The 26,003-nt window shown below is 51.5% G+C and overlaps 1 protein-coding gene across 2 annotated transcripts in view; it reads right to left on the bottom strand.

Annotated features, from left to right (window-relative positions):
* PTPRN (protein tyrosine phosphatase receptor type N) overlaps positions 1-26,003 on the bottom strand; it is a 488,337-nt gene that overhangs the window by 50,051 nt on the left and 412,283 nt on the right. For both annotated transcript variants that reach the window (XM_069616889.1, XM_069616888.1), the window contains exons 16-18: positions 25,402-25,475; positions 16,858-16,935; positions 10,125-10,244 (exon numbers count right to left, since the gene is read on the bottom strand). In XM_069616889.1, coding sequence (XP_069472990.1) covers positions 10,125-10,244; positions 16,858-16,935; positions 25,402-25,475 — 272 coding nt within the window. The remainder of the gene's footprint in view (positions 1-10,124; positions 10,245-16,857; positions 16,936-25,401; positions 25,476-26,003) is intronic.

Raw genomic sequence — 26,003 nt, 5'->3', positions numbered from 1 at the left:
AGGGATGACATTCTTGACTATAGCTGATAGCCAGGTGAAGCTTGCTATTTCTCATGCATAGTCTGGCTAGGGATTAATTTATTGACTCTAGCTGGTAGCCAGGAGAAGCTTGCTATTTCTCATGCATAGTCTGTCTAGGGATGACATTCTTGACTATAGCTGGTAGCCAGGTGAAGCTTGCTATTTCTCATGCATAGTCTGGCTAGGGATGAACTTACTGACTCTAGCTGGTAGCTAGGAGAAGCTTGCTATTTCTCATGCATAGTCTGTCTAGGGATGACATTCCTGACTATAACTCGTAGCCAGGAGAAGCTTGCTATTTCTCATGCATAGTCTGGCTAGGGATGACATTCTTGACTATAGCTGGTAGCCAGGTGAAGCTTGCTATTTCTCATGCATAGTCTCGCTAGGGATAAAATTCTTGACTCTAGCTGGTAGCCAGGAGAAGCTTGCTGTTTCTCATGCATAGTCTGACTAGGGATGAAATTCTTGACTCTGGCTGGTAGCCAGGAGAAGCTTGCTATTTTTCATGCATAGTCTGGCTATGGATGAAATTCTTGACTCTAGCTGGTAGCCAGGAGAAGCTTGCTGTTTCTCATGCATAGTCTGGCCCTAACAACATAAGTCCCAGAATCTTCTGGAAAGTAATCACTGAAACTGAATATGACGTTAGCATTCATAAACCTGCGGTCTGCAGGGCTTGGATCTTTTCTGATGAAGGAAAAATCCGCCCTTTGGTGTCCCATTCCATTCCAATGTACTGTATAGTCTGTGTTGCGGTCACTGTAGATATCCTGATGTTTCTGGACAAAGGAAAACACTCACTCCGGTGTTGCTAAATGGGAACGGCGAGCCCTCTGTGGCTTACAGGTTTATGTCAATCAAACCTTTGTCAAGATAGGGAGTAATGTGTATACTTCCTTGGCAAGGGTACGCTGTCACTGAGGCTATAAACTTTGTAAAACCCTGGGGAGCCAAGTTCAGACTGAGTGGTAGAACCCTAAACTTGTATCAATGATATGCAAACCTCAGATTTCGCCATGTTGGGGCATAACTGGAATGCCCATATAAGCATCCTGTAGGTCTACTGTGCAGAGCCAGCCCCCCAGCTGAAGGGCTGCCCCGATCTGGACTGGGGTGACCATCTTTCACACATGCTTTGTGGTCACGGATGAACCATTCTTGAATCCCGCTGTTTTTCATGGTTAATGCATTAAGGGTCGTTGAGGCCTGGCCCAATCCCACCCTATCTGTTCCCTTGGGTCCAATCTGGGTGTACTCCCTGCCTGTCATGTTTTATGAATAGGGAAAGCTGTACTGGGGGTGACAGTGAGCGTGCTGACCACTACCAATCACACACGGTCTGGAAGCAGGGCAAAAGGCAGGACGCAACGGTGACCATAGATGTGTCCACCACCCCAGCTGTTTGTCTTGTGTGGTTACTCTTCGTTGTAAGCGCCCTCAGTATTCCCCTTCCATAGCCTCTTACTCGAGGTTCCCACAGCCAACACCCACGGGGAGATGGCTTTACCAGTTGTACTATTTCGGGGGCAGTGGTAGAAGTACATGAATGGACTACTCTAGAGTTACTTAAAGGCTTTGAACCTATGGACATGCTAAATGTAATCGGCCAGATTCTCAAAACATTTTTTGGCACAAGTGAGAAGAAGCGCAACCATTCGCTGCGCTCCGTTCATTTGCGCTCATTTATGAGAATCTCGCCCAGCACAAAGTTTCCCTTCTTTAGCACATGCTTTTTACCCTTCTAGGCGCAGAAGTTCTCTCAATTTCACCCACTTCCACTGGTAGTAACATATCCATTCTTATTGCTTTACACACAGCAGCAGTGAGTACCATGTCCACCCGGCAATGTATTTCAGCTCCCTTTGCTTCTCTGACATTATCAACATGGACGATGATGCAGCATGCCCTGCCAATGGAGGGCAGAGCTTCACCCCAGGGAAGAGATGTCAGAGAAGGGAGCTCCTCTCTGGTTTTCTCATCACTTTCATCAGAACATGACAGCAGTGCCCACAGCGCTGGACTATTCTATGGGTGAGGATTCAGAAGCCGGGGGAGGGCGTGACGGTGACGGTGACAGTGACAGTGACCGCACTGTGACCTGCAGCACCACCCACTGCTGGTGTTGCAGGAGCAGTGAGTAGATGCATCCCCATGTACGGCTTCTTTGGCAGCAACATGCCACAATCATACGCCTGCACCGCAACAACCCCGATGGGATAGTCATGTGACGGGGGAGACATGACGAGTGTGGTCGTGACGGCCCATGTGATGTGCCTAAATAAAAGGGGAATGAAAAGGCTAAACCCAAGAGCGGTGTCAGTGCAATCTGATCACCCCGGCCCCGCCACGCACTGCGGAACCGGACATCACAATGGCGACGAGGATGGGATGGGACACCCAGCCAAGATTCTAATAGACCACAAGCTGCTGGTGCCCATATTTAAAGGGTCAGCTCCTCACCCCCCAGCAAGAATAGAACACTGGATGCTCCAACTCCAACAGTTTGACTTTGATGTGCAGTACAGGGCTGAAGCCCACAACCCGGCTGACTTCCTGTCGCGACACCCGAGACCAGCCACGACGTCAGAGTGTGAAGCCGCTAAGGAAACAGAGGAGCATGTCTGTCACATCATCGCATGCGCAGGACCAAAAGCGATGTAACTGAAGCAAATAATCACGGAGACCAAAGAGGACACGTGCCTTTAAATAATGAAAGAGGCCATCTTGTCAGGAGGGTGGAAGAACTACCTGGCAGCAACAGCTCATCGTACACCACAAGAACTCATACAAATCCTGTTCGAAATCAGCCACAAATTATCAGTCTCTCCTGAAGGACACATATTAAAAGGACACCACATTGTAGTGCACTCCGGTCTGCAAGACAGAGCACTCCAGTTGGCACACGAAGGTCCTCAGGGAAAATTCGAGATGCAAGCTTTCCTGAAATCAAGAGTGTGGATGCCACCAATTCAACAAAGGGTGATAACGCTGGTAGAAACCTGCACGTCATTCCAAGCCGCCCGATGAACAGGGCCACCAGAACCAAAGGCCAGCCCGCCCAGGAGTGAACAGCGATGGGACGCAGTTAGCATTGATTTTTGCACCATCACAAACGAGGCATACCTCCTGGTGGCAGTGGACTAGTTCACACGATACCCGGAGGTAGAGCCGGTCAGATCCACTGATGCCGCCTCTGTAACGACAGCCCATTAGAAGATGTTCGCAGTCCATGGAAACCATCCCCAATCAGAAGTGACATTGGCCCGCCATTCAGGAGCATAGAATTCTAAAGGTTCCTCGATGACCTGAGCATACGGTGCCACCACATCACACCATACTGGCCCCAAGCAAATGGAGACGCCGAAAGATTCATGTGCTCCATCAACAAAGTGGTAAGGATTGTGAAAGACAAAGGTCGTCTGTGGCTGCAAGAGCTGTACCGGTTCCTCCGGTCATACAGACAAACTCCACACTCAGCCAGTTTAATCAGTCCAGCAGCACTCATGTTCGGAGTTCCTATCCAGGCAGGGCTTACCCTCCACCATACCTGGAACCCTCCACAAGTAGACATATACCAAATGGAGCAAAGGTGGCAAGAGCACAACGAAAGAGAGAATAGAGCCAGAAGGGCAACACTGAGCCATTGCAAGTGGGCGACACAGTACTGGTCAAGAACCGGCCCTCCACCAGAAAGATGGCGCTCACATATGAGTCTCAACCATGGATAGTCACCCACCAAGACCACAGAACGGTGACAGCCTCCCAAGGACAGGAGACCGTCACGTGAAATGTGTCCCATTTCCGGAAGATACCAGCAACCACCTGGCATGAAGAACCAGAGAATGTATAGACAAGGGATGCACAGACCCCCCAGGTCCAGGCACCGCAAGAGGAAGACCTTGAGAGGCCGTCCAGAGAAATACCAGAGGTCTGCACAGAACCAAGAGAAGAGTCGGGTTGGTCAATATCCCAAGGAGAGATGGGGGTGGCCTATACTCGCTTCACCAGCGACCAGCCCAATCCTCGCGACTATGCGGGTTCATCCTGAAGGGAGTCTACCGGCGAAGAAGAGACCGTATGATAGAACTAGTGTTCATGACGAGGACACCCGCGGACACTCAAAGGGGGTGTATGAACTGTTTACAATATGCTTGGTTGTTATCTAAGTTGGGGAGGGATGTGATAGGCATGTGACGGGGGAGACGTGACGAGCGTGGCTGTGACGGCCCATGTGATGTGCCTAAATAAAAGGGGAGTGAAAAGCCGGCCAAGGGTTCTTTCCTCGCACTAAACCCAAGAGCGGTGTCAGTGCAATCTATACGTTCCGGCCACACCGCGGGACTGGACATCACACCCAGCAACAAGCTCCAAATTGAATGCAGTATGGAAGCAAGGATGCCCACTCACACGAAGTCTGCAGCGTGGGACTACTTCACTGAGCACAAAACAAGGAGCAACACTGGAGCTTGTGCTATTTGGAAAAAAGGAAGTCAGCAGGGACATGTTTGGTGGGAATCTGGGCAGATCGTGGCAGACTGCTCAAATGAAAAATCACAAGTCAGAATGGAGTGGCGCGTGCATGCAGGGCACAGCCGAGCAGGCACACCATGCCCCCCACTGAAACCACAACCCACAGGGGGCATCCCGGAACCCGCTCTCGACTGGATTTGTTACTGATTAAGATTGTCATTTTCGGACAGAAATGACTTATAGAGTGAACCCTAACAGAGAGCAGAGGAAGTCCTTGGGCAAGGTGCCTTAACAAACATCAAGTGCTGTGATACATGTAACCAGAAGAAGGGGTTATAGTGGGACTTAAATCAGGGGCAGTGACAATATGAAAAACATAAATCTTGAGAGCCTACGTCTGGTATTTACAAACAGCCATAAGCATAAAGTAGTCAATGGCAGACCCAAGCAAGAAAGATGTGTTGGAAGCCCCAGATGGGAATGCGCGTGGCTAAGTGGGCTCCTTCTTTGCTGGCAGATGGAGTTTCAGTCTTGATCCTAAGGTTTCCACTGATGGGTTGGTCTTGATGTCAGAGAGAAAGTCCTACAGTGATGTAGGGGAAGTAGGGTGAAGGAGCCAAGGCTGGAGGAGGCACAGGCTCGGCGGGGAACTGATAGGCTACAGAGAGACGCGGAGTGGAAAATCAGGGGAGGAGAGAAGAGTAAGACGGGCAAAACCATGGGTGAATTTAAAGGCAAGTAGCAGGAACTTAAAGAGAGGGATTCATCCATAATGGTGACGTTGTGACGAGGCAGGGAGGATCTGGGAAGGTTGAAGAGCCTGTGTGTTGCTGAGATGAGTAGGTGGCTGAGAGGAGAAAAGTGTTAGAGGGGAAAACCAGGAAGGAGGCTAATGCAATAGTCCATCTGGCTGAGCATTAGAGTCAAGTTTAAGGGCTTTGTGGAATGGTGCGTGAAGTGTGGGTGGATTTCCCAAATGTTTAGGAGTTTGATTCTGGTTGCAGTGGCAGTGGCCATCATGAACTGAAGGGGTTTCAGGTCGCTGTCGAAGAGAACTCCAAGGTCTCAAACCATGGGTGAAGGGGTGAGTACGTCAGGGAGAAATTAGAGGAGAGACGGGAAAGTGTGGTTGGTGTTGGAGAGTGGGAGAACCACCACTTCCACCTTTGAGAAGTTGAGCATGGCGCAGCTAAGAGCCATGTGATAGCCTCTCTATTGAGAACGATCACAGACATATAACCAGTCCTCTGTCATGGTTGCCACTCAGAAGGGTCTACAGCCATGATCTAACTTACTGCACCTTTCACGGAGGAGTAAAATCAACGCCCCCACAAATCCTTCTTCGAATAGACAAACATACTCTACTGTGGATCCACCTATGGTCCCTTGTCTTCAGACCTGGCTGGGACTAAACTGGCCGAAAGTCACCCACATAAAACTGAAATCTTGCTCCGAAGCGAGAGCCATTAGCTCTGGAGTGAACTTCTCTGGCCATCCATCTTTGAAGACTGACCTTCTCTTGCCAACTGCGTTAAAGAACTCACCTTCATTATTGATCTAAACCTTTCCCCAGAGTACTCCAATCATGTTTCTTTAGCTAAACTTCTTCCACCGCTCCCTCCCCTTTCTGTCCTTCCCAAACAGAGTCCCTGCTGTCACCACCTAGATTATGCAGCAGCCTCTACCTTGGCCTCCACTCCAATCAGCTCACTTGCCTTCAGAGGGTGTAAAAGGCTGCCGCCTGACTCCTGCTCCACCTCAAACAATGTGACCACATCTCTCTGGCACTAAAGTCACTCTGCTGCCTCCTTCCCTTAATAGCCTGAAAAGCAATTCACAGCCTCAGTACAGGATTCCTCTGTACCAAATTCACCCTCCTCTCCCGGATGTTCTGTCTGATCAACCCATGCTTGACTCCACATCTGGAAAACCTAGAAGAAGACCAAAGGTGGACAAGCCTTCCCATACCCCGATGCCAAACTCAGCGACTCACTCCCCATCTCCCTCTGCCTGCTACCCCACTTCCTCCAATTCTGAAGGACCTCCAAATCTTCCCCTTTCTTCTGTAACTGTCCTCCCTGGCACTTTCCTGTAACTCCATGTGCTCCGAGTCCGCCGGTGGCATGCTGCGTGCTACAAGAACAATACAAAAATAAAATAACAAAATAAAACCGGTATCAGGGAATATTATCCCCACTAATAATACTGCCATATATATGGTCCTGGGTTACGACCATAGGCGATAGTATTAGTGGGGATCATTTATGGAGATATTGGCACTGGGGTGTGCAGGGGTGTCCCCGCGCCATCAAACAATTATAGGTGTTACAGGGGTGTCCCCCGCGGCTTAATATCACTGCAAAAAAATAGTGATTTGTTTGTACGGCAATATTTTTGCGGGGCTATTAACACATGGAAACATAAAAATACAGTGACCGAGGTGCCAGGTGGTTTATGTGTTGTTGGCAAGACAAGGGATCCACCAGGGTGAATCGTGCACGGATGAAGTACATCAATAGCGGCCACCAATATGGGGCGCCATGGCGCTGCCTCTACAATGTATGGGTCCCAAATAGTATATCTTTTTTAACCATAAAAATGTTTGTCACTTGCATTAGGGCACATGTGGCTTTTACTCGCTACAAAATGCAAATGTGCTCTTTCAATGTGAAAAGAATCCACAAATATTTAGATTCTTTGCAACTACAAAGACTGGTGTGATGTCCCTAATTTCCTTCACAGCGAGGTGTGTGCCAGGGACGCTAACAGGAAAGGCCCATGACCCGGTTCAAGCACACATGTGAAAGGCATTAGGGAGACTGACAAGTCGTCCCACCCTTGATTTTCCCCAGTAGGGGCTTAAAAATGCAGCAAAGAGTGGAAACCGAAGGCTCTTCACTCCGCGGGCGGGGTCAGAATGCTTCCCTCTGGCCGGCAAGGGGCAGGAGGGATGAAGGGAGGCTCCGGGAGTCCGACATGCTGTTAGCAAAAGGTTTATTTCTGCAAATCTTCCCCTTACTTCCTGGGGGCCCTAAGCAGCACTGCTGCACCTTTTGGATATTTTCATTGACTTTGAAGGAGAGGTTTTCCAGCCTCACTCCCCTGCTCAATATATGTCTTTTCTGGGGACACTAGGTCACATTTTTGGGGTACCAATGTTGGGAGACCTCTCTTCTGGCATCTGTGTTTGTCGTATGGCAGAACCCATCCCCTTATGTGAAGTGCTGCCAAGCAGTGCCGGATTAAACCCCCCGGAGGCCTCTAGGCAGTCGAAATTTCGGAACCCCCCCTCGCAAATTATCTCTGATACGTTTTACATTTTGGATATTTTTGGGTAAAATGATTGGCAAGTTGTGCCTTTTAACGCTTAGGCCTGGCTCGGCCACTTACCAGATGAGGGTCGTGTAGCCGAGTGCCGGCGTGCAGTAAACACACCGAGGCAGGACACACAAGGGAGTCACTTTCACCGCGGCCCCCCCACCACTGGCCCATGAGTAGGGATCCTACTGTAGGATGGCCGTGGCCGAGCTTGGCGGTGGTGAAGACTGATGCCGCCAGCGCCGCCTGGGCCTCTGATGACTTGACTACTCCTGCTGGTGCTCCTGCCTACCAGCCCGTGCGCACCAGCCAGGGTGTGTCTTAGACTCACTGAGTTTGCGCTTGGGCGTTGGCTGGCACGCACGGGCACGCAAGTAAAAAAAAAGAAACTGAAAATGCAAGTCGGACTCGGCAGGAGGGCCCACACGCCGACGCAGTGAGAGACGGACCAATATGATGTTGAAACACAAAAAGCCAACGCGCCGCAGGCAGGCTGCCGGACCGGTGTGTACAGGCACCAATACAAAATCCAAATGAAGCACTGGCGGGCTCCAGGGCCCCCCAAAAGGAGTGGGGCCCATTGGCTGGTCCCTTCTTGGCCTAATTGGTAATCCTGCACTGCTGCTAGGGACCCTTAGGGGCCCCTGTCCTATGCGGTTTTGGGTACACTGTGTGGCCCATGTGCCCAACAGTACAGGGATGTCATCCCCTTTTAATGGCGTGTATTTTCTTGCTGTGCCCCACAAGTCAATTTGTGAGGCTTTATTTTGTCGGTAGTATACCTTCCATGCACCTTCTGAAAAAGGGCTGCCAGCAAATGATACATTGTTTCAATTTATTTGGATGCAACATCGCATTCTGCCGTTCTGCTGTGATAAGCGTTTGTGTTTTAAGTCCTGTTCAAGATGGCTTCTGGCTTTGCAGGTGGGGGAGGTGTCCTCCTCCTTCATGCATCTTGGCGCCCAAATTGAAACTGTAACACTGAGTGTACAGTTGGGCCAAAAATGTTGCGGCTTTAGCCAAGCTCGCAGGACCACCCCTGCAAATGGCTTAATGCAGGAATAACAGCTGTGAAGCCCTAAAGCTTAGGCATAGATGTGTGACGGGGGGGGGGGGGGAAAGCAAAGAAAATTGCAAAAAGCCACGTGAAAAAGCGAAACACTGCTGCTCGAACATTCTCATGGCAGTCTACGCGGGAAAAAGCCCTGCGAGATTTGGCCGGAAGCGTGCACGCCACAGGATCCTGTAAGGGGCGTGGTTGCCATGCGCAGTTGCACCTCTCTTTTTTATTATCCAGAACGATACCCCGCATCATGGTCAGGTCGCGCCCCCTCCCAGGAGTCAACGTCCCACAAGGATAGAGGAAAGCAGATGCATTACTGGATGGAGTAATCACACGTATGAATGCACCAACACACCTGTGGAGGGCAGCTTCATGAACTAGAAGGCCTTTTAAGGTCTCAGTGGGCAACGCTTCCGGTATGTTTCCACCACAGATCCCGTATGGGGTCAAAAAGGATTAATGAGTCCAGGCGATTCCTTGGCTTTTGACCTTGTGGTAGGGGATGACTGACTGACACTGACTTTGGATGAGAGGAGGTTGGTAGGAGGGTCTGGGTTCTTAAGACAGTTGAGAAGGACAGACAACAACCTGGAGAGGGAGGAGCTCGAGTTCCCCGGTGTCAACAATAACCCCAGTATCCACAGTATTGATAGGCACGCCTCAACCTCAGCATTTCCTGCCAGAGCGCTGGACAGCTTTGGAATGGAGTTCTTCTGGCTTTGTGGGCAATACGGCAGTGGGACCTGGAGGCCTTGGGCTTCTCAAGGAGATTGACACGACTGGGAGCTTGCGGTTGGGCCTTCTACGGTTGTTGATGTCTCAGTTGGTGTAAGATGAGGATGTGTTTGAGAAGGAATGGTTTATGCGGTGGTCAAAGTTGGCGGGAGAGGTTGGGAGTGGTGCTCCTCTACTTTTTTTAATTACGTTTTACTGTTACTTTTATTTTCAAAAGAAACCATTCCAGAATGGTTTCCTTTTAAAATAAAAGTGTAGGAAGAAGTTGAAACTTGCACTGAACGTTCCCTTATACAGCAGGTGCGTTTGGGGGGTTTGTATGGTGCGTGGGAGCGGGCATGGTTTTGGGGTTTGTGGGGCGCGGGGGCAGGCCAGCCGGGAACATAGTTCCAGTACTTCTTTTCGTACACTTCGACCAGTGGGATTATGAAAGGCGTTCTGCTTTGGGGCAAAATGTCGCCATAGTTTAACTAAGGTCAGGCCGGAAGGTCATTGGTTGGTGCTGTACACTTGCCTCATATATGTGGTAGAGGGAGGAGCCTTCGTCGGGCCAGTATCGATCGCACTGCTTCACGCCATCCTCCAGCAAGGGGCTCAGCATCACAATCACGGTGCAGCCGTTCTCCCACACCATCTGGAGAGAAAAAGAACAGGCAGGGTCACTGGGGCCCCTGAGAATGCATTGCCACAGGGGCTTCTGATCAAGCATGGTCAATGCCAGTCATGAGCAGCCAGGGACACTGGACTCCTGAGCAGGCGTGGTCACTGGAGTCCTAAGCAGGCATGGTCACTGGGAATCATGAACAGGCATGGCCACTGGGGGGTCATGAAGAGGCACGGTCACTGGGGGGTCATGAAGAGGCACGGTCACTGGACTCCTGAGCAAGCATGGTCACTGGGAATCATGAACAGGCATGGTCACTGGGGGTCATTAGCAAGCATGGCCACTGAAAGTCATGAACAGGCATGGTCAATGGCGGTCATGAGCAGGCGGGGACACTGGACTCCTGAGCACTCCCTACTGGGAGTGGTGAGCAGGCATGGCCACAAGAGGACGCAACTTGGCGAGGTCATTGAGCTCCTAAACAAGCTTGGACAATGGGCGTCATGAACACGCATGGTCAATGGGGATCGTGAGCAGGCATGGTCAATGGTGTCATGAACGCGCATGGTCAATGGGGATCGTGAGCAGGCATGGTCAATGGGAGTCATGAGCAGGCTTGGTTTCTGTTGGGTCATTTCCAAGCATGGTCACTAAGAGTCTTGAACATGCATGTTCTGTAGGGCCTGTGAGCATATCTGGTAACTCAGGCTCATGGGCAGGCATGCTCATTGGGAGTCAAGGACAGACAATCCCACTGGGGCTACTGGCCTCCCAGCGAGGGGCGCAGGTCAGGGCACACACTCACAGCCATGAATGAATCCTTTAATTAGTTGCACAGCCTTGGTGACACAAAGTGCCCATGAAATCTTTCTGACGCTGATGCACCATATACAGCGTAATGATGTGCCCACCCAACTTGCGCCAACGGGATCTTGTCAGGTGGCCGGAACATGGAAAACCTCCAGAAAGCAGCACCCTCGCGACTGTGGTTTTATTCCATTGTAAACAGCAAACATGAATCCATCAGGTGTGGGAATGGGGTCCAGGGTGTAGGATGCAGGCACACCTTCAGTAGGGATAGAGGCTTATCATGGAAATGCCAGGCACTCAGAAATGGATCCATTTTGGGGAGAGCGAGAGGAAGCAGGCAGAGACAGAGTAGGTCATTATTATCAGAGTCGGTACAGCGGAGACTCTGGGTCAGAAGATGATTAAGGGTCCTGGGAGTGGTAAAGGGGGAGGGCAGCTGTGCCCCAGGTGACCCAGTATTAGAATAGCAGGCGTAGCAAAGAAATGGAGAAGATAGCCGAGCCTCAGGTTCAGAACCAGTGTAGGGAGAATAAGACGCAGGCAGAGCGTAAGCAGGCAATGGTGGAAGGAGGAAGGCAGCAGATCCTCAGGACTGTACCAGTCCTAGCATTAGGAGAGCTGGTTCTGCCCAGAGAGGGAAATGATAGGGGAAACAGAGGGGGTGGGGAAGTGAGCAGAGCCTCAGGACTGTACCAGTCCTAGCACTAGGAGAGCTGGTTCTGTCCAGAGAGGGAAAGGATAGGGGGAACAGAGGGGGTGAGGAAGGCAGCACATCCCCAGGAGTGTACCAGTCCTAGAACTAGGAGAGCAGGTCCTGTCCACAGAGGAAAAGGATAGGGGGAACAGAGGGGGTGAGGAAGGCAGCACAGCCTCAGGACTGTACCAGACCTAGCACTAGGAGAGCTGGTTCTGCCCAGAGAGGGGGCAGAAGGGGTGGGGAAGGCAGCACATCCCCAGGAGTGTACCAGTCCTAGAACTAGGAGAGCAGGTTCTGCCCAGAGACGAAGCGGATAGGGGCAGAGGGGGTGGGGAAGGCAGCACATCCCCAGGAGTGTACCAGTCCTAGAACTAGGAGAGCAGGTTCTGCCCAGAGAGGGAGCGGATAGAGACAGAGGGGGTGGGGAAGGCAGCACATCCCCAGGAGTCTACCAGTCCTAGAACTAGGAGAGCAGGTTCTGCCCAGAGAGGGAGCGGATAGGGGCAGAGGGGGTGGGGAAGGCAGCACATCCCCAGGAGTGTACCAGTCCTAGAACTAGGAGAGCAGGTTCTGCCCAGAGAGGGAAAGGATCGGGGGAACAGAGGGGGTGAGGAAGGCAGCACATCCCCAGGAGTGTACCAGTCCTAGAACTAGGAGAGCAGGTTCTGCCCAGAGAGGGAAAGGAAAGGGGGAACAGAGGGGGTGAGGAAGGCAGCACATCCCCAGGAGTGTACCAGTCCTAGAACTAGGAGAGCAGGTTCTGCCCAGAGAGGCAGCGGATAGGGGCAGAGGGGGTGGGGAGGGCAGCACATCCCCAGGAGTGTACCAGTCCTAGCATTAGGAGAGCTGGTTCTGCCCAGAGAGGGAAAGGATAGGGGGAACATAGGGGGTGAGGAAGGCAGCACAGCCTCAGGACTGTACCAGACCTAGCACTAGGAGAGCTGGTTCTGCACAGAGAGGGAAAGGATGGGGGGAACAGAGGGGGTGAGGAAGGCAGCACATCCCCAGGAGTGTACCAGTCCTAGAACTAGGAGAGCAGGTTCTGCCCAGAGAGGGAGCGGATAGGGGCAGAGGGGGTGGGGAAGTGAGAAGAGCCTCAGGAGTGTACCAGTCCTAGAACTAGGAGAGCAGGTTCTGCCCAGAGAGGGGGCAGAGGGGGTGGGGAAGGCAGCACATCCCCAGGAGTGTACCAGTCCTAGAACTAGGAGAGCAGGTTCTGCCCAGAGACGGAGCGGATAGGGGCAGAGGGGGTGGGGAAGGCAGCACATCCCCAGGAGTGTACCAGTCCTAGAACTAGGAGAGCAGGTTCTGCCCAGAGAGGAAGTGGATAGGGGCAGAGGGGGTGGGGAAGGCAGCACATCCCCAGGAGTCTACCAGTCCTAGAACTAGGAGAGCAGGTTCTGCCCAGAGAGGGAACGGATAGGGGCAGAGGGGGTGGGGAAGGCAGCACATCCCCAGGAGTGTACCAGTCCTAGAACTAGGAGAGCAGGTTCTGCCCAGAGAGGGAGCGGATAGGGGCAGAGGGGGTGGGGAAGGCAGCAAATCCCCAGGAGTGTACCAGTCCTAGAACTAGGAGCGCAGGTTCTGCCCAGAGAGGCAGCGGATAGGGGCAGAGGGGGTGGGAAGGGCAGCACATCCCCAGGAGTGTACCAGTCCTAGCATTAGGAGAGCTGGTTCTGCCCAGAGAGGGAAAGGATATGGGGAACAGAGGGGGTGAGGAAGGCAGCACAGCCTCAGGACTGTACCAGTCCTAGCACTAGGAGAGCTGGTTCTGCCCAGAGAGGGAAAGGATAGGGGGAGCAGAGGGGGCGAGGAAGGCAGCACAGCCTCAGGACTGTACCAGACCTAGCACTAGGAGAGCTGGTTCTGCCCAGAGAGGGAGCGGATAGGGGCAGAGGGGGTGGGGAAGTGAGTAGAGCCTCAGGAGTGTACCAGTCCTAGAACTAGGAGAGCAGGTTCTGCCCAGAGAGGCAGCGGATAGGGGCAGAGGGGGTGGGGAGGGCAGCACATCCCCAGGAGTGTACCAGTCCTAGCATTAGGAGAGCTGGTTCTGCCCAGAGAGGGAAAGGATAGGGGGAACAGAGGGGGTGAGGAATGCAGCACAGCCTCAGGACTGTACCAGACCTAGCACTAGGAGAGCTGGTTCTGCCCAGAGAGGGAAAGGATGGGGGGAACAGAGGGGGTGAGGAAGGCAGGACATCACCAGGAGTGTACCAGTCCTAGAACTAGGAGAGCAGGTTCTGCCCAGAGAGGGTGCGGATAGGGGCAGAGGGGGTGGGGAAGTGAGCAGAGCCTCAGGAGTGTACCAGTCCTTGAACTAGGAGAGCAGGTTCTACCCAGAGAGGGGGCAGAGGGGGTGGGGAAGGCAGCACATCCCCAGGAGTGTACCAGTCCTAGAACTAGGAGAGCAGGTTCTGCCCAGAGACGGAGCGGATAGGGGCAGAGGGGGTGGGGAAGGCAGCACATCCCCAGGAGTGTACCAGTCCTTGAACTAGGAGAGCAGGTTCTGCCCAGAGAGGGAGCGGATAGGGGCAGAGGGGGTGGGGAAGGCATCACATCCCCAGGAGTGTACCAGTCCTAGAACTAGGAGAGCAGGTTCTGCCCAGAGAGGGAACAGATAGGGGCAGGGAAGGCAGCACATCCCCAGGAGTGTACCAGTCCTAGAACTAGGAGAGCAGGTTCTGCCCAGAGAGGGAGCGGATAGGGGCAGAGGGGGTGGGGAAGGCAGCACATCCCCAGGAGTGTACCAGTCCTAGAACTAGGAGAGCTGGTTCTGCCCAGAGAGGGAAAGGATGGGGGGAACAGAGGGGGTGAGGAAGGCAGCACATCCCCAGGAGTGTACCAGTCCTAGAACTAGGAGAGTAGACTCTGCCCAGAGAGGGAGCGGATAGGGGCAGAGGGGGTGGGGAAGTGAGCAGAGTCTCAGGAGTGTACCGTCCTAGAACTAGGAGAGCAGGTTCTGCCCAGAGAGGCAGCGGATAGGGGCAGAGGGGGTGGGAAGGGCAGCACATCCCCAGGAGTGTACCAGTCCTAGCATTAGGAGAGCTGGTTCTGCCCAGAGAGGGAGCGGATAGGGGCAGAGGGGGTGGGGAAGTGAGTAGAGCCTCAGGAGTGTACCAGACCTAGAACTAGGAGAGCTGGGTCTGCCCAGAGAGGGGGCAGAGGGGGTGGGGAAGGCAGCACATCCCCAGGAGTGTACCAGTCCTAGAACTAGGAGAGCAGGTTCTGCCCAGAGAGGGAGCGGATAGTGGCAGAGGGGGTGGGGAAGTGAGCAGAGCCTCAGGAGTGTACCAGTCTTAGCATTAGGAGAGCTGGTTCTGCCCAGAGAGGGAAAGGATAGGGGGAACAGAGGGGGTGAGGAAGGCAGCACAGCCTCAGGACTGTACCAGTCCTAGAACTAGGAGAGTAGACTCTGCCCAGAGAGGGAGCGGATAGGGGCAGAGGGGGTGGGGAAGTGAGCAGAGTCTCAGGAGTGTACCGTCCTAGAACTAGGAGAGCAGGTTCTGCCCAGAGAGGCAGCGGATAGGGGCAGAGGGGGTGGGAAGGGCAGCACATCCCCAGGAGTGTACCAGTCCTAGCATTAGGAGAGCTGGTTCTGCCCAGAGAGGGAGCGGATAGGGGCAGAGGGGGTGGGGAAGTGAGTAGAGCCTCAGGAGTGTACCAGACCTAGAACTAGGAGAGCTGGGTCTGCCCAGAGAGGGGGCAGAGGGGGTGGGGAAGGCAGCACATCCCCAGGAGTGTACCAGTCCTAGAACTAGGAGAGCAGGTTCTGCCCAGAGAGGGAGCGGATAGTGGCAGAGGGGGTGGGGAAGTGAGCAGAGCCTCAGGAGTGTACCAGTCTTAGCATTAGGAGAGCTGGTTCTGCCCAGAGAGGGAAAGGATAGGGGGAACAGAGGGGGTGAGGAAGGCAGCACAGCCTCAGGACTGTACCAGTCCTAGAACTAGGAGAGCTGGTTCTGCCCAGAGAGGGGGCAGAGGGGGTGGGGAAGGCAGCACATCCCCAGGAGTGTACCAGTCCTAGAACTAGGAGAGCAGGTTCTGCCCAGAGACGGAGTGGATAGGGGCACAGGGGGTGGGGAAGGCAGCACATCCCCAGGAGTGTACCAGTCCTAGAACTAGGAGAGCAGGTTCTGCCCAGAGAGGGAGCAGATAGGGGCAGAGGGGGTGGGGAAGGCAGCACATACCCAGGAGTGTACCAGTCCTAGAACTAGGAGAGCAGATTCTGCCCAGAGAGGGAGCAGATAGGGGCAGAGGGGGTGGGGAAGGCAGCACATCCCCAGGAGTGTACCAGTCCTAGAACTAGGAGAGCAGGTTCTGCCCAGAGAGGGAGCGGATAGGGGCAGAGGGGGTGGGGAAGGCAGCACATCCCCAGGAGTGTACCAGTCCTAGAACTAGGAGAGCAGGTTCTGGCCAGAGAGGGAGCGGATAGGGGCAGAGGGGGTGGGGAAGGCAGCACATCCCCAGGAGTCTACCAGTCCTAGAACTAGGAGAGCTGGTTCTGCCCAGAGAGGGAAAGGATATGGGGAACAGAGGGGGTGGGGAAGGCAGCACAGCCTCAGGACTGTACCAGACCTAGCATTAGGAGAGCAGGTTCTGCCCAGAGAGGGAGCAGATAGGGGCAGAGGGGGTGGGGGAGGCAGTACATCCCCAGGAGTTTACCAGTCCTAGCATTAGGAGAGCTGGTTCTGCCCAGAGAGGGAACAGATAGGGGCAGAGGGGGTGGGGAAGTCAGCAGAGCCTCAGGACTGTACCAGTCCTAGCATTAGGAGAGCTGGTTCTGCCCAGAGAGGGAAAGGATAGGGGGAACAGGGGGGTGGGGAAGTCAGCAGAGCCTCAGGACTGTACCAGTCCTAGCACTAGGAGAGCAGGTTCTGTCCAGAGATCGAGAGGATAGGGGCAACGGGGTTGGGGAAGGTCACTAGAGCCTCAGCACCTCATCACACTCAGTATTAGACGTGTAGGTGCAGAACGGAGAGGTATACACTGGGAGTGAAGAGGGGAGGTAGCAGAGCAACAGAACTGGGCACTGAACCCTTTTACAGCTTATTTGAGAGTGACGCCATATTTACATGGATACATTTGTGGACACACTCAAATGAAAACATGCACAAAGATCTGAATGAGCGTTGCCCTCACCTGCCAGAAATCTGCGATGGTGTGGGACAGAGGGCCCTGTGTAGCGATGTACGCTGGCATCCGTGGGTCATGTTCTATCTGAGGGGGAAAACAATCACATACAAGGCTTCATCGCTGGGTGTCACAATTGTCTTTAGACCAATATTTGGAGTCAGTTCATAAGCAGAGACAAGAGGGTCCACTTCCCACCACCCAGCATGAGCGGCAGCAGGGCAAGGTGTCTCACCCCTGGCAGAGGCAGCTTCTAGTGTCCTGGGGGTGGAGAGCTCCTGGAGTGGCACCAGAATTCTAAAGGATTCATGAGGGAGCCCTCAAAGGTGGTACGTGTATCAATGGAGATTTAATCAAATTAGCACCAGTGACCAATTAATTAAGGGGGCTTCTAGGGTCCCCCCACATGTTTTTCAAATGTGCTGAAATGATGCACTTTTGCAGCACAATTTTGAATTGATTTCCTTGTGAAACATGAGAAATATCCAATCAATTTCCGGATTCACGGCCATTCATGTCTGCTGGCCCTAAATATACCCTTAAATTAGCGCCCGTGGACAAGCATAGGGAGGGAGCCCAGAAAAATGAAGGTGGATCAGGAAATGCTATTGAAATAATCTGCTGAAACTGCAATCTGAGAAAAATGGGCTAAAAAGCCATACTAGGTTAACAAATTCAAAATTCAGTAAACCAACAGTACACCACGTAGGCACACTTTGGCCCTCATTACGACCCTGGCGGAGAACCATGGTGCAATTTGCACCATGGTCCATGGCGCTAAGCTGCCAACTCCGCCATGGTGGTTGGCGGACTTACCGCCCCATTCCGACCTTGGCGGAGCGGTAAGTCCCCAATCCCCATTTACCCTTCCCCATTCCCATTTTTGCCCCATAGGGTATAATGGGAGTGGGGAAGGCGTTAATTACGCCACCGTAAATTACGGTGGCGTAATTAACAACAAGTCCCGTAGCGCCATGGATTTTTCCGCCTGCAAAAAGCAGGCGTAAAAATCACCATGGCGCTACGGGAACTCGTACTCAGGCGGAAAGGGGCGCCATGGTTTACGCCGGCGTAAACCCCTTTCCGCCAGGGTCGTAATGAGGGCCTTTATATTTTATGCCAGTAATGATCAGTGTGAATCCCATGCATGAAGCTGCTGCCACATTCTCTGCTGGCCAGTAATGATCAGTGTGAATCCCATGCATGAAGCTGCTGCCATAATCCCTGCTTGCCAGTAATGATCAGTGTGAATCCCATCCATGAAGCTGCTGCCACATTCTCTGCTTGCCAGTGATGATCAGTGTGAATCCCATGCATGAAGCTGCTGCCATAATCCCTGCTTGCCAGTAATGATCAGTGTGAATCCCATGCATGAAGCTGCTGCCATAATCCCTGCTTGCCAGTAATGATCAGTGTGAATCCCATGCATGAAGCTGCTGCCACATTCTCTGCTTGCCAGTAATGATCAGTGTAAATTATATGCATGAAGTTGTTGACACAACCTAGCAATGCAAGCAGCCCGTGCAAGGGATTTACAGTGACCAACCATGCAAACACATGTGCACACACACCCATGCGCAGACACATGTGCACAGGCACACTCTTATCCGAACATACATATTTATTCACGCGCAGCTACAGATTCACTCAACTAGTCTTATGTGCGCACACACACACACACACACACACACACACACACACGCACACACATGCCGTACACACATGCCGTACACACATGCCCACACACATGCCCACACATCACACAAAACACCCTTCTTACCTTGGGTCTTTTTCTCTTCTTTTTTCACTTCAAGAAGCAGAGAGAGGTGCATGGGGCACAGGCTCTGCACCAAGCACTAAAGGAACGAAGGCAGGCATGCAGCACTGGTACACCACGAAGGACCTGAACACCTCGGGTGCACTGGTGCCGTGCAGCTGAGCAACATGGTTGCTAAGCAACCTCATATACATGGCGTGCTGTGGCTCACACATCAGTGCACATGCGCGGCACAGGTGTCTTTATTAAAAACCAATATCAGGCAGGGCATTCCCGGGGAACCAGGTAGAACACAGGGGGCGACCAGTCCGCCTGTCCCTCCATCCTGGCTCCGCCACTGTGTCCTTCAAACAGCACAGGTGCAGTACAGGCAGTAGAAGTGCATGCTTCCTTCACACCCAGGCTAGGTGCAGCACAGGCAGCAGCAGTGCAAGCTTCGATCACTCAGAACAGGTGCAGTACAGGCACAAGCACTGCACACTTTCCCTCACACAGAATAAGTGCAGTACATGCATCAGCAGTGCAAGCTTCTTTAACAGGATAGGTGCAGCAGCACAAGCTTCTCTTAAAGAGAGCAAACGCAGCCCAGGCAACAGCTACTAGGCCCATTCATTGGTTGGAGAGTTGTTAGCGGGAGAATTTATTTGAAGGACATTTGAGAAACAGTACTGTCTCCTCAGCTACTGCTGATTCTGAGTCCCTAGAAAGGTGCTCCATCAGTTAGAGATTTACTTCTCTTGGAACTATGGCATGTGGATGCAGAAGAGAGAAGGTTCATGTTGGTGGGTTTGAACGTGATTGGTTGATTGATTGTATGGTGATGAGGGATGATACAGGCTTGCACACCTTAGTGTTCCCTGATGCTAAATGCCTCAAAGGTACTCATCGCAACGGGCCCTCTCGCAATAGAATGTTCGCCTAGTAGCAATTTACACTCTGTTTTGAATGAATTATTGAAACCTTAACTAAGCTACTTCAGGAAAGTCTCATATCTTAGAGTCTTAAATGCTGCAATACTAACATTACGGCGGTATAACCTGAAGAGCGTTAGCTAAATGACGTAGCCACGGGTTTCATTCTTTGTAATATGCCAGAAGAATAGAAAAAGGTACTTTAGTGACCTTAGTGACCACAGTACTCCTAGTCCATAGTCCCGCTTTCGCCATAAGTCTCCCCTCCACCCATAGTAAGATATTAGTCCGACTGTTATAGGGATAAGGGAAGTGGCAGGTGGTTCTAGGAGGCGGAGCCAGCGTGCGTGGAGGACCCGCATATGCCTGCTGGCTCTAGCTTTCCATTTCGGGATATGTGCTGTGCAAACGTTTTCAGCCTCATCCCCGTTGGAGGGACATCCATAACTATGGGGAACAGAGGACGTTATGTAGAATTAGCGGAGGGAATTCAAATTGCTCTTACACTTCCCTATCGCCCTGTCCTTCGTTTCCGACATCACACATCAGAAGTCATCTGTATGTTGCTCATAGAGGGAGACTGGAGTACTCAGGAGCAAGAAGGAGCCATCAGCTCCATGATGCAACCAGTGAATATGATACATGGGAGGATCATCGGGTGGCCCGACGATGCAGCCGTCGCAGAGGCCAAGAAGGAAGTCTTGTGTTATCGCTAGAGATATGTAGCTCATGTGGAAGGAAGGAGGGGGTCTAGCTACGGCCCCAGGTTTCACCTCTGTTCCCTGCCGGAAGAAATCATATCAAGATTTTCGGGCATCTATTATCAGCAAGTTATTTGACATACAGTTCGGCCCCATGCGCGGAGCAGGACTAGGTGAGCAGCACACATTTGGGATGTTCTACGTTCCTGTCAACCACGCCATCCTGATCAATCAACTGTATGAGAACCTGGGCATCACGGATCAGGCCCTGGAGTGGTTGACCTCCTTCCTCTTGGACCGCCCCTCCCAGGTTTAACTTGGTTCCTTTCTCTCCGCCACCTCTCTCTCTCCACCTGTGGCGTTCCCCAGGGCTCTTTCAACCACTACTTGGCCCCTTTGGCCCACCTGATCTCTACCTTCCCGTCTAACTTTCAATGTTAGTTCTCCTTCGGGCTCTCCTCAGCCTCCTCTCCTCTCTGGCTCATCCCCGACTGTCTATCTGCGATTCATGACTGTTGTGCCTCCAACGATCTCTGCCTTAATGCCAGTACGACTGAGATCCTTTTCATCTGGACTCATGCTCCCGATTTCCCTCTCACTCTGGCGGCCCTCCTTGGGCCCTCTTCCTTCGCCTTCCTGTGGGGCAAATAAACCTTGGTGTCATCTTCGACTCCACATTTCTCTCCTCACAACTCGGACATCGCCAAGAAATCCCACTTCCAGCTGCACCTCCTCAAAGGTACTCTTCCCTTTCTCCCTTTCTCACCTTCCCCCAGAAGCTCACTGTCTCCAGAGCCATGGTTCTCTCTAGGCTGGACGACTGCAACAGCCTATTTCTCAATCTGCCTTCCTTTACTCTCCGCCCTCTGTAACTAATCCAGAACAGTGCATGCAAGACTTATCCTTGGCCTCAAGCCCAGGGACTGTATCTCTTCAGTCCTGAAATGTCTCCACTGGTTCCCGGTGCCCGTAAGTTCAAGACCCTTTCCATTGTCCACAAGGCTTTCTGGGGCCGGGGCCTGCACTTCATCCAACGCTCGCTTCCTAAATACCTTCCATCTCATGCCCTTTGCTCAGCTACCTCCAACTCTCTAAGGGTCAGACCCTTCTCCAGGCAGAGAGTGGGGGGTAGATCTCTCTCCTCTGCAGGTGCCTCCCTCTGGAATGGCCACCCTGCCCCTCTCAAACGTCTTCTTCTCCTCTGCTTTCTCTCTCTCCCTCCCCTGCTGGCCTACCTGTCTGCCGCACTGACGGTTGCTTGGCTACCCTCAGTGTCTCACTGGGTACCAGGCTCTCTTTTGATCAGTCACCCCTGCACTGCCTCTGGGGCATCTACGCACTTAGGGGTTGTAACTATAACCTCTACAGTCCTTTGCCTCCTTGCACTTACCCAGAGCCGCACTGCCCTGTGCTGCACTTACTCAGAGCATTGCTGCCCTGTTTTCCACATCCCTCTCCCTGGCACTCCACCACCCCACCATTTCCCCTTGCACTTCTCGTTCTAGCACTTGAACAATGTGAATGATACAAGGCCTAGTAAGATTGTTTGTCTTTGTTTGTCTTGTCCTCCCTCTTTCTTTCCTCTCTTGTGTGGTCGTGCCTAGAAACGCTTGTGTACAGGCGCATTAGAAATGACTTATCATATCATCATATCATAACAAAAAAGGACTGATGCAAGTACACTGCACTGGAATTAAGCGGGATGCCTTGTTGTACCCCAAACTATAAATCCAGTAAAACTGCCACCAACCAAAGAGGCATTTAAACATACAGTTGTGTTTTAGTAGCCACTGTGAGAGGCCAAGTGGTGCATCTCAACAGCATTACGTCCTTGGTGTGGCCTCACATTAGGCCTCACTAAGAAATGTTTTGAAAGTTTGGGCAGGAATAATGAAAACATTACCGTGGCCCCTTCATAGAGGTGCAGTACAAACTTTGGATGTTACACCCTCAGTAACCTCAGAACCAACTTGCCCTCAGTCACCCACCAACCACCCCCAACTTTGCCTTTAATCTTAACCTAGTTCATGAGGCCACACCCTTCTCCCTACTAAAAACCCTTAAGCCTATCAAAGAGTCAATTGATCCCTGTCCAGCAGCAAAATCTGCTTTTCACAGAGACGTCCTGTCTAAGCCTTTCACGGCTGTTATTAATAGGCCGACCGTCTCAGGTTCTAGTCCCAAAATGCCTAAAGCATTCCTGCTCAGTCCCGTGCTAAAGAAAAACCTGCTCTCAGTCTAAAGTAACCAGGTAACTACAAGCCTATAGCCAGGCTCTTCCGGCCAGAATTCCTTCTGAAGACAGTAGTAACATCACATATCTAGGCCTCGGTCCTTGCCACTCGGACTTCGACCTCTGCCAGGGAACCGGAGTCAGCGCTGGTCTCAGTATGCAAAGACACTGTGGATCACTCCGACAAGAGCAGCCTTTCCAGACTTAAATATGCCGGGCCTGCCAGCTCATCACACGGTCTTGTCTTACTAGACCGGCTTCAATCCATTTCAGGAGTCTCAGACCCGGCCCTTATATAGTTCATCTCATTCTCAGACGACAAAAGTGCAAGACTGGGAGACTATCTTCCCAGCAAGACAAGTTAAAATATGGAATTCCACAGGGCTCCCCCCTATTGTTCAGCATATACATTAAACCTCTCATGGACCTCCTAAGAGAATACCAATGTCACTTCTACTGCTACACCTATGATACCCAAGTCTACGTCTGAGTCTCGTGATAAGAAGATGAATTTACCAAGGTATCTGCTGGGCAACAGGCGATTAAGCTTGGATGAGTGCAAACAGCCTCAAACACAATTGGATCAAGACATAAATACTTACTCTGCCCTCCCACTCCCATCTTCCTGATGCACCAGAAACACTATGCCACACAATCATGTCCTTTGGAGAACCAGTGCCTATTCAAACAATGATCAGTAACCTCACATTTATCTGGAATGACTATATGACCCTTTATGCATAAGTGCTTTTATGACTCCCTTTCCTCTATATCGTCTCCCTGGACCAATTGCATAGTTTTGTGAAGATCTTGAGGCCCTTCTCTCTTGTTTACTCCCATCTACTACACCCACTATTGTACTTGGTGATTTTGAACTTCCCCTTACCACTGTTCATAGCTCTTGCTCCTTTCTGTTCATTATTGAATCCTACCACCTGTCCCAACTACCCTCCTCCCCTCCCCATCGCTCTGGCTCCTCCTTGGATCTTATTTTCTCATCAGTCCCTTTCTATTCTTCTGGGTTTGCTATTCCTCTCCCTTCCTCTGATCATTTCCTTCTTTCCTTCTCTCTCTCATCTCCTGTAGTATTATCTCTCTTCCCTCTTCGTTGACTTTTCTTCGTTGTGACCTTAGAAATGTAAATTCGTCCACATTTACTTCCTCCTTGGCCTCTGCTCTTCCTTCCGTTGCCCAAAGCGCCTCTCTCTCAGCAGACAATGCTGGCAACGCTTTATCTTCTGGTCTACAGTGCACTCTCACAAATCTCCTCAACCACGGCTCCTCCCCTTCTTTGTCTTTTTCACTCTCTGCCTTGACGTGTCGTGCGCTGCTCGGAAAAATATCAGTCCTCCTTTGATCTAGCTTCTCTCTCTTATCTTCATACTGTGATCATTTTCTTTTACTTGCTAAGCAGTTCTACTCATCCGTTCTCGTGCTGCTCTAACCTTCTCACTAGTCTCTCTACTCATGTGTTCTTGTGCTGCTCTAACTCTCTCACTAGTCGCTCTACTTATTCGTTCTCGTAGATTATTTCCTATTCTTTCGCCTCCTCAATCAGATCTTTCTTTTTTGTCCTCTCTAACTCCGGAGGACTGTGCTCCCTACTTTACGACTGAAGTAGTTAATCTTCTACCCATCTTAGAAAATCCATCTCCTTCTGTTCCTCCTTCTACTTCCCATTCCATGTCTTCCTTTTCTCTTCTTACCGACACAGACATATCAGCTTTCCTTGTCCATGCCAATAGCAATACCACAGCTTCCTCCAACGACCGCGTACCCTGTCTTTTCATTCCTCAGATTCATCCTTTTATAATTCTGATTCTTACCTCCCTATTTATTAACTCCCTATCTTATGATGTTCTTTTATTTTCTTTTAAACATGCTACAGTTATTGATATGATAGGGAGGAAATGAGATGGGATAGATGGGTCGAGAGATGGTTTTTCTCAAAATCGGAATCTTGTAGGATAGCTCAGGGGCAACATGCTCACCTTGGAAGCAAGACGACATGGAGAAACACAGGTTCGATCCTCGGGTCCGTGCTTAGAAACCTCTGGGTATTAAGCGCGTTATAAATAACCTATCATATCATATCATTTCAAACCATTTGAAACTGTCGTATTTCCATTTTTTCTGGGAATTTACTGGCCACAAACCTAGCTTTTAGAATCAAGGAAGTGCTGTAAATATGTATGGGTTGCAAGCATACATTGAATGGGTGCCGGGGCTGGGGGGGGAGAATGGGAAACAGTTCTTAAAGCATACGGTTTATTACCAGCATAACATTTCGGGTAGCAGGGAATAGTCTGAATTGCCAATGGGTGGGTCCAACAAGCTACCCAGAAGAGTGTCCAGTGTTTCAGAGGCGTTGGCTTACGTGTTTCCACAGGAAGGCTAGTGATCCGTGGCCGACTACGTGCATGGCTGTAGCTAGCCTCAAACAGATACCAGCCATGCTTCCTGGCAGCCACACCAGAGAGTAGGCGCTTAGATCATGATAGCTCAGAAAACGGCCTTGCCGGAGTAAAACATGCTGGATTTGGGAGTCAACATCCTTCTCAATCCATCCTGCCAGATAGTGTTGTGGGGCTTGTATTGTTCACTAGTCACTGCCTCTGTTTTAGTATCATATCTTCAAGTTCTGCGTGTAGAAAGTTGGCCCTGGACACTCACTCACTTTTGCAAACCCACCCTTTGCCACTCTGAGTAGTACTCTGGAAAGGCGCGGAAGGGTTCAGGGAAGGACTGTCAGCTCCCACCTACTAAGCGCGACCATGCTGAATGCAGGTTTCATGATTCAGGCCCTAGGGGTCTCAGGGCAAAGTATCCACCTAGGGTGCAGACTCATTCCCTGCACTCACTCACACACCCTGGGGCCCATCCCTCCAAATGGAGGAGGTCCCGCAGAACTTGGCCTGGTGGCCGACTTACGATGGGGCTGGCGTTGATGAAGTCACTTCGGGACGGATTGAGGTCGGCTTTCAGCTTGATCCTGGTATGGTCGTCTGAAATAGAACACAGTGCAGGCAGGGTTACGCACAAAGAACACTTGCAGCTATATACAAAATTGTGTCAAAGCGTTCGTAAAAATAGGCATACAAGTATGAAAACACAGAAAATCTCATTACAGGTATGGTGGAAATGATTAAACAGGCATACCAATACCACCTGGTTTAGTGCTCACAATATTACAGTATAGGTGGTAGGTAGCACTGTCACTATTCCAAGGGAAAGCCACCTGCGGCAAATACCACCTGATTAGAAGGTGACATTGCACCTCGGAATACCTCCAATTTGTACCGACAACTAGCAGGTGGAGGTAAAATTGTAAACAATCCCTAATAGGCTGTAAAAAACTTTTCCTCTGCAAAAGGCATGTTCAAGCACTATACCGAGAAAACACTTTTTCATTGGGGACATGACAGGGTGAAGAAGTGGGTATCTCTTAAGCCCCCCTCTCTCCACCTTCATCATGCATGCAAAAATGGGGTCAACTTAACCCTTTCCTGCATTAGCCATAAAAACAAATGCAC

The sequence above is a fragment of the Ambystoma mexicanum genome, chromosome 9 (genome assembly GCF_040938575.1).
Source record: "Ambystoma mexicanum isolate Mex_15411 chromosome 9, UKY_AmexF1_1, whole genome shotgun sequence".
Classification (NCBI taxonomy): Eukaryota; Metazoa; Chordata; class Amphibia; order Caudata; family Ambystomatidae; genus Ambystoma; species Ambystoma mexicanum.
The sequence above is the reverse complement of the archived record's forward strand: the minus strand, read 5'-3'. Positions and strand labels throughout refer to the sequence as shown.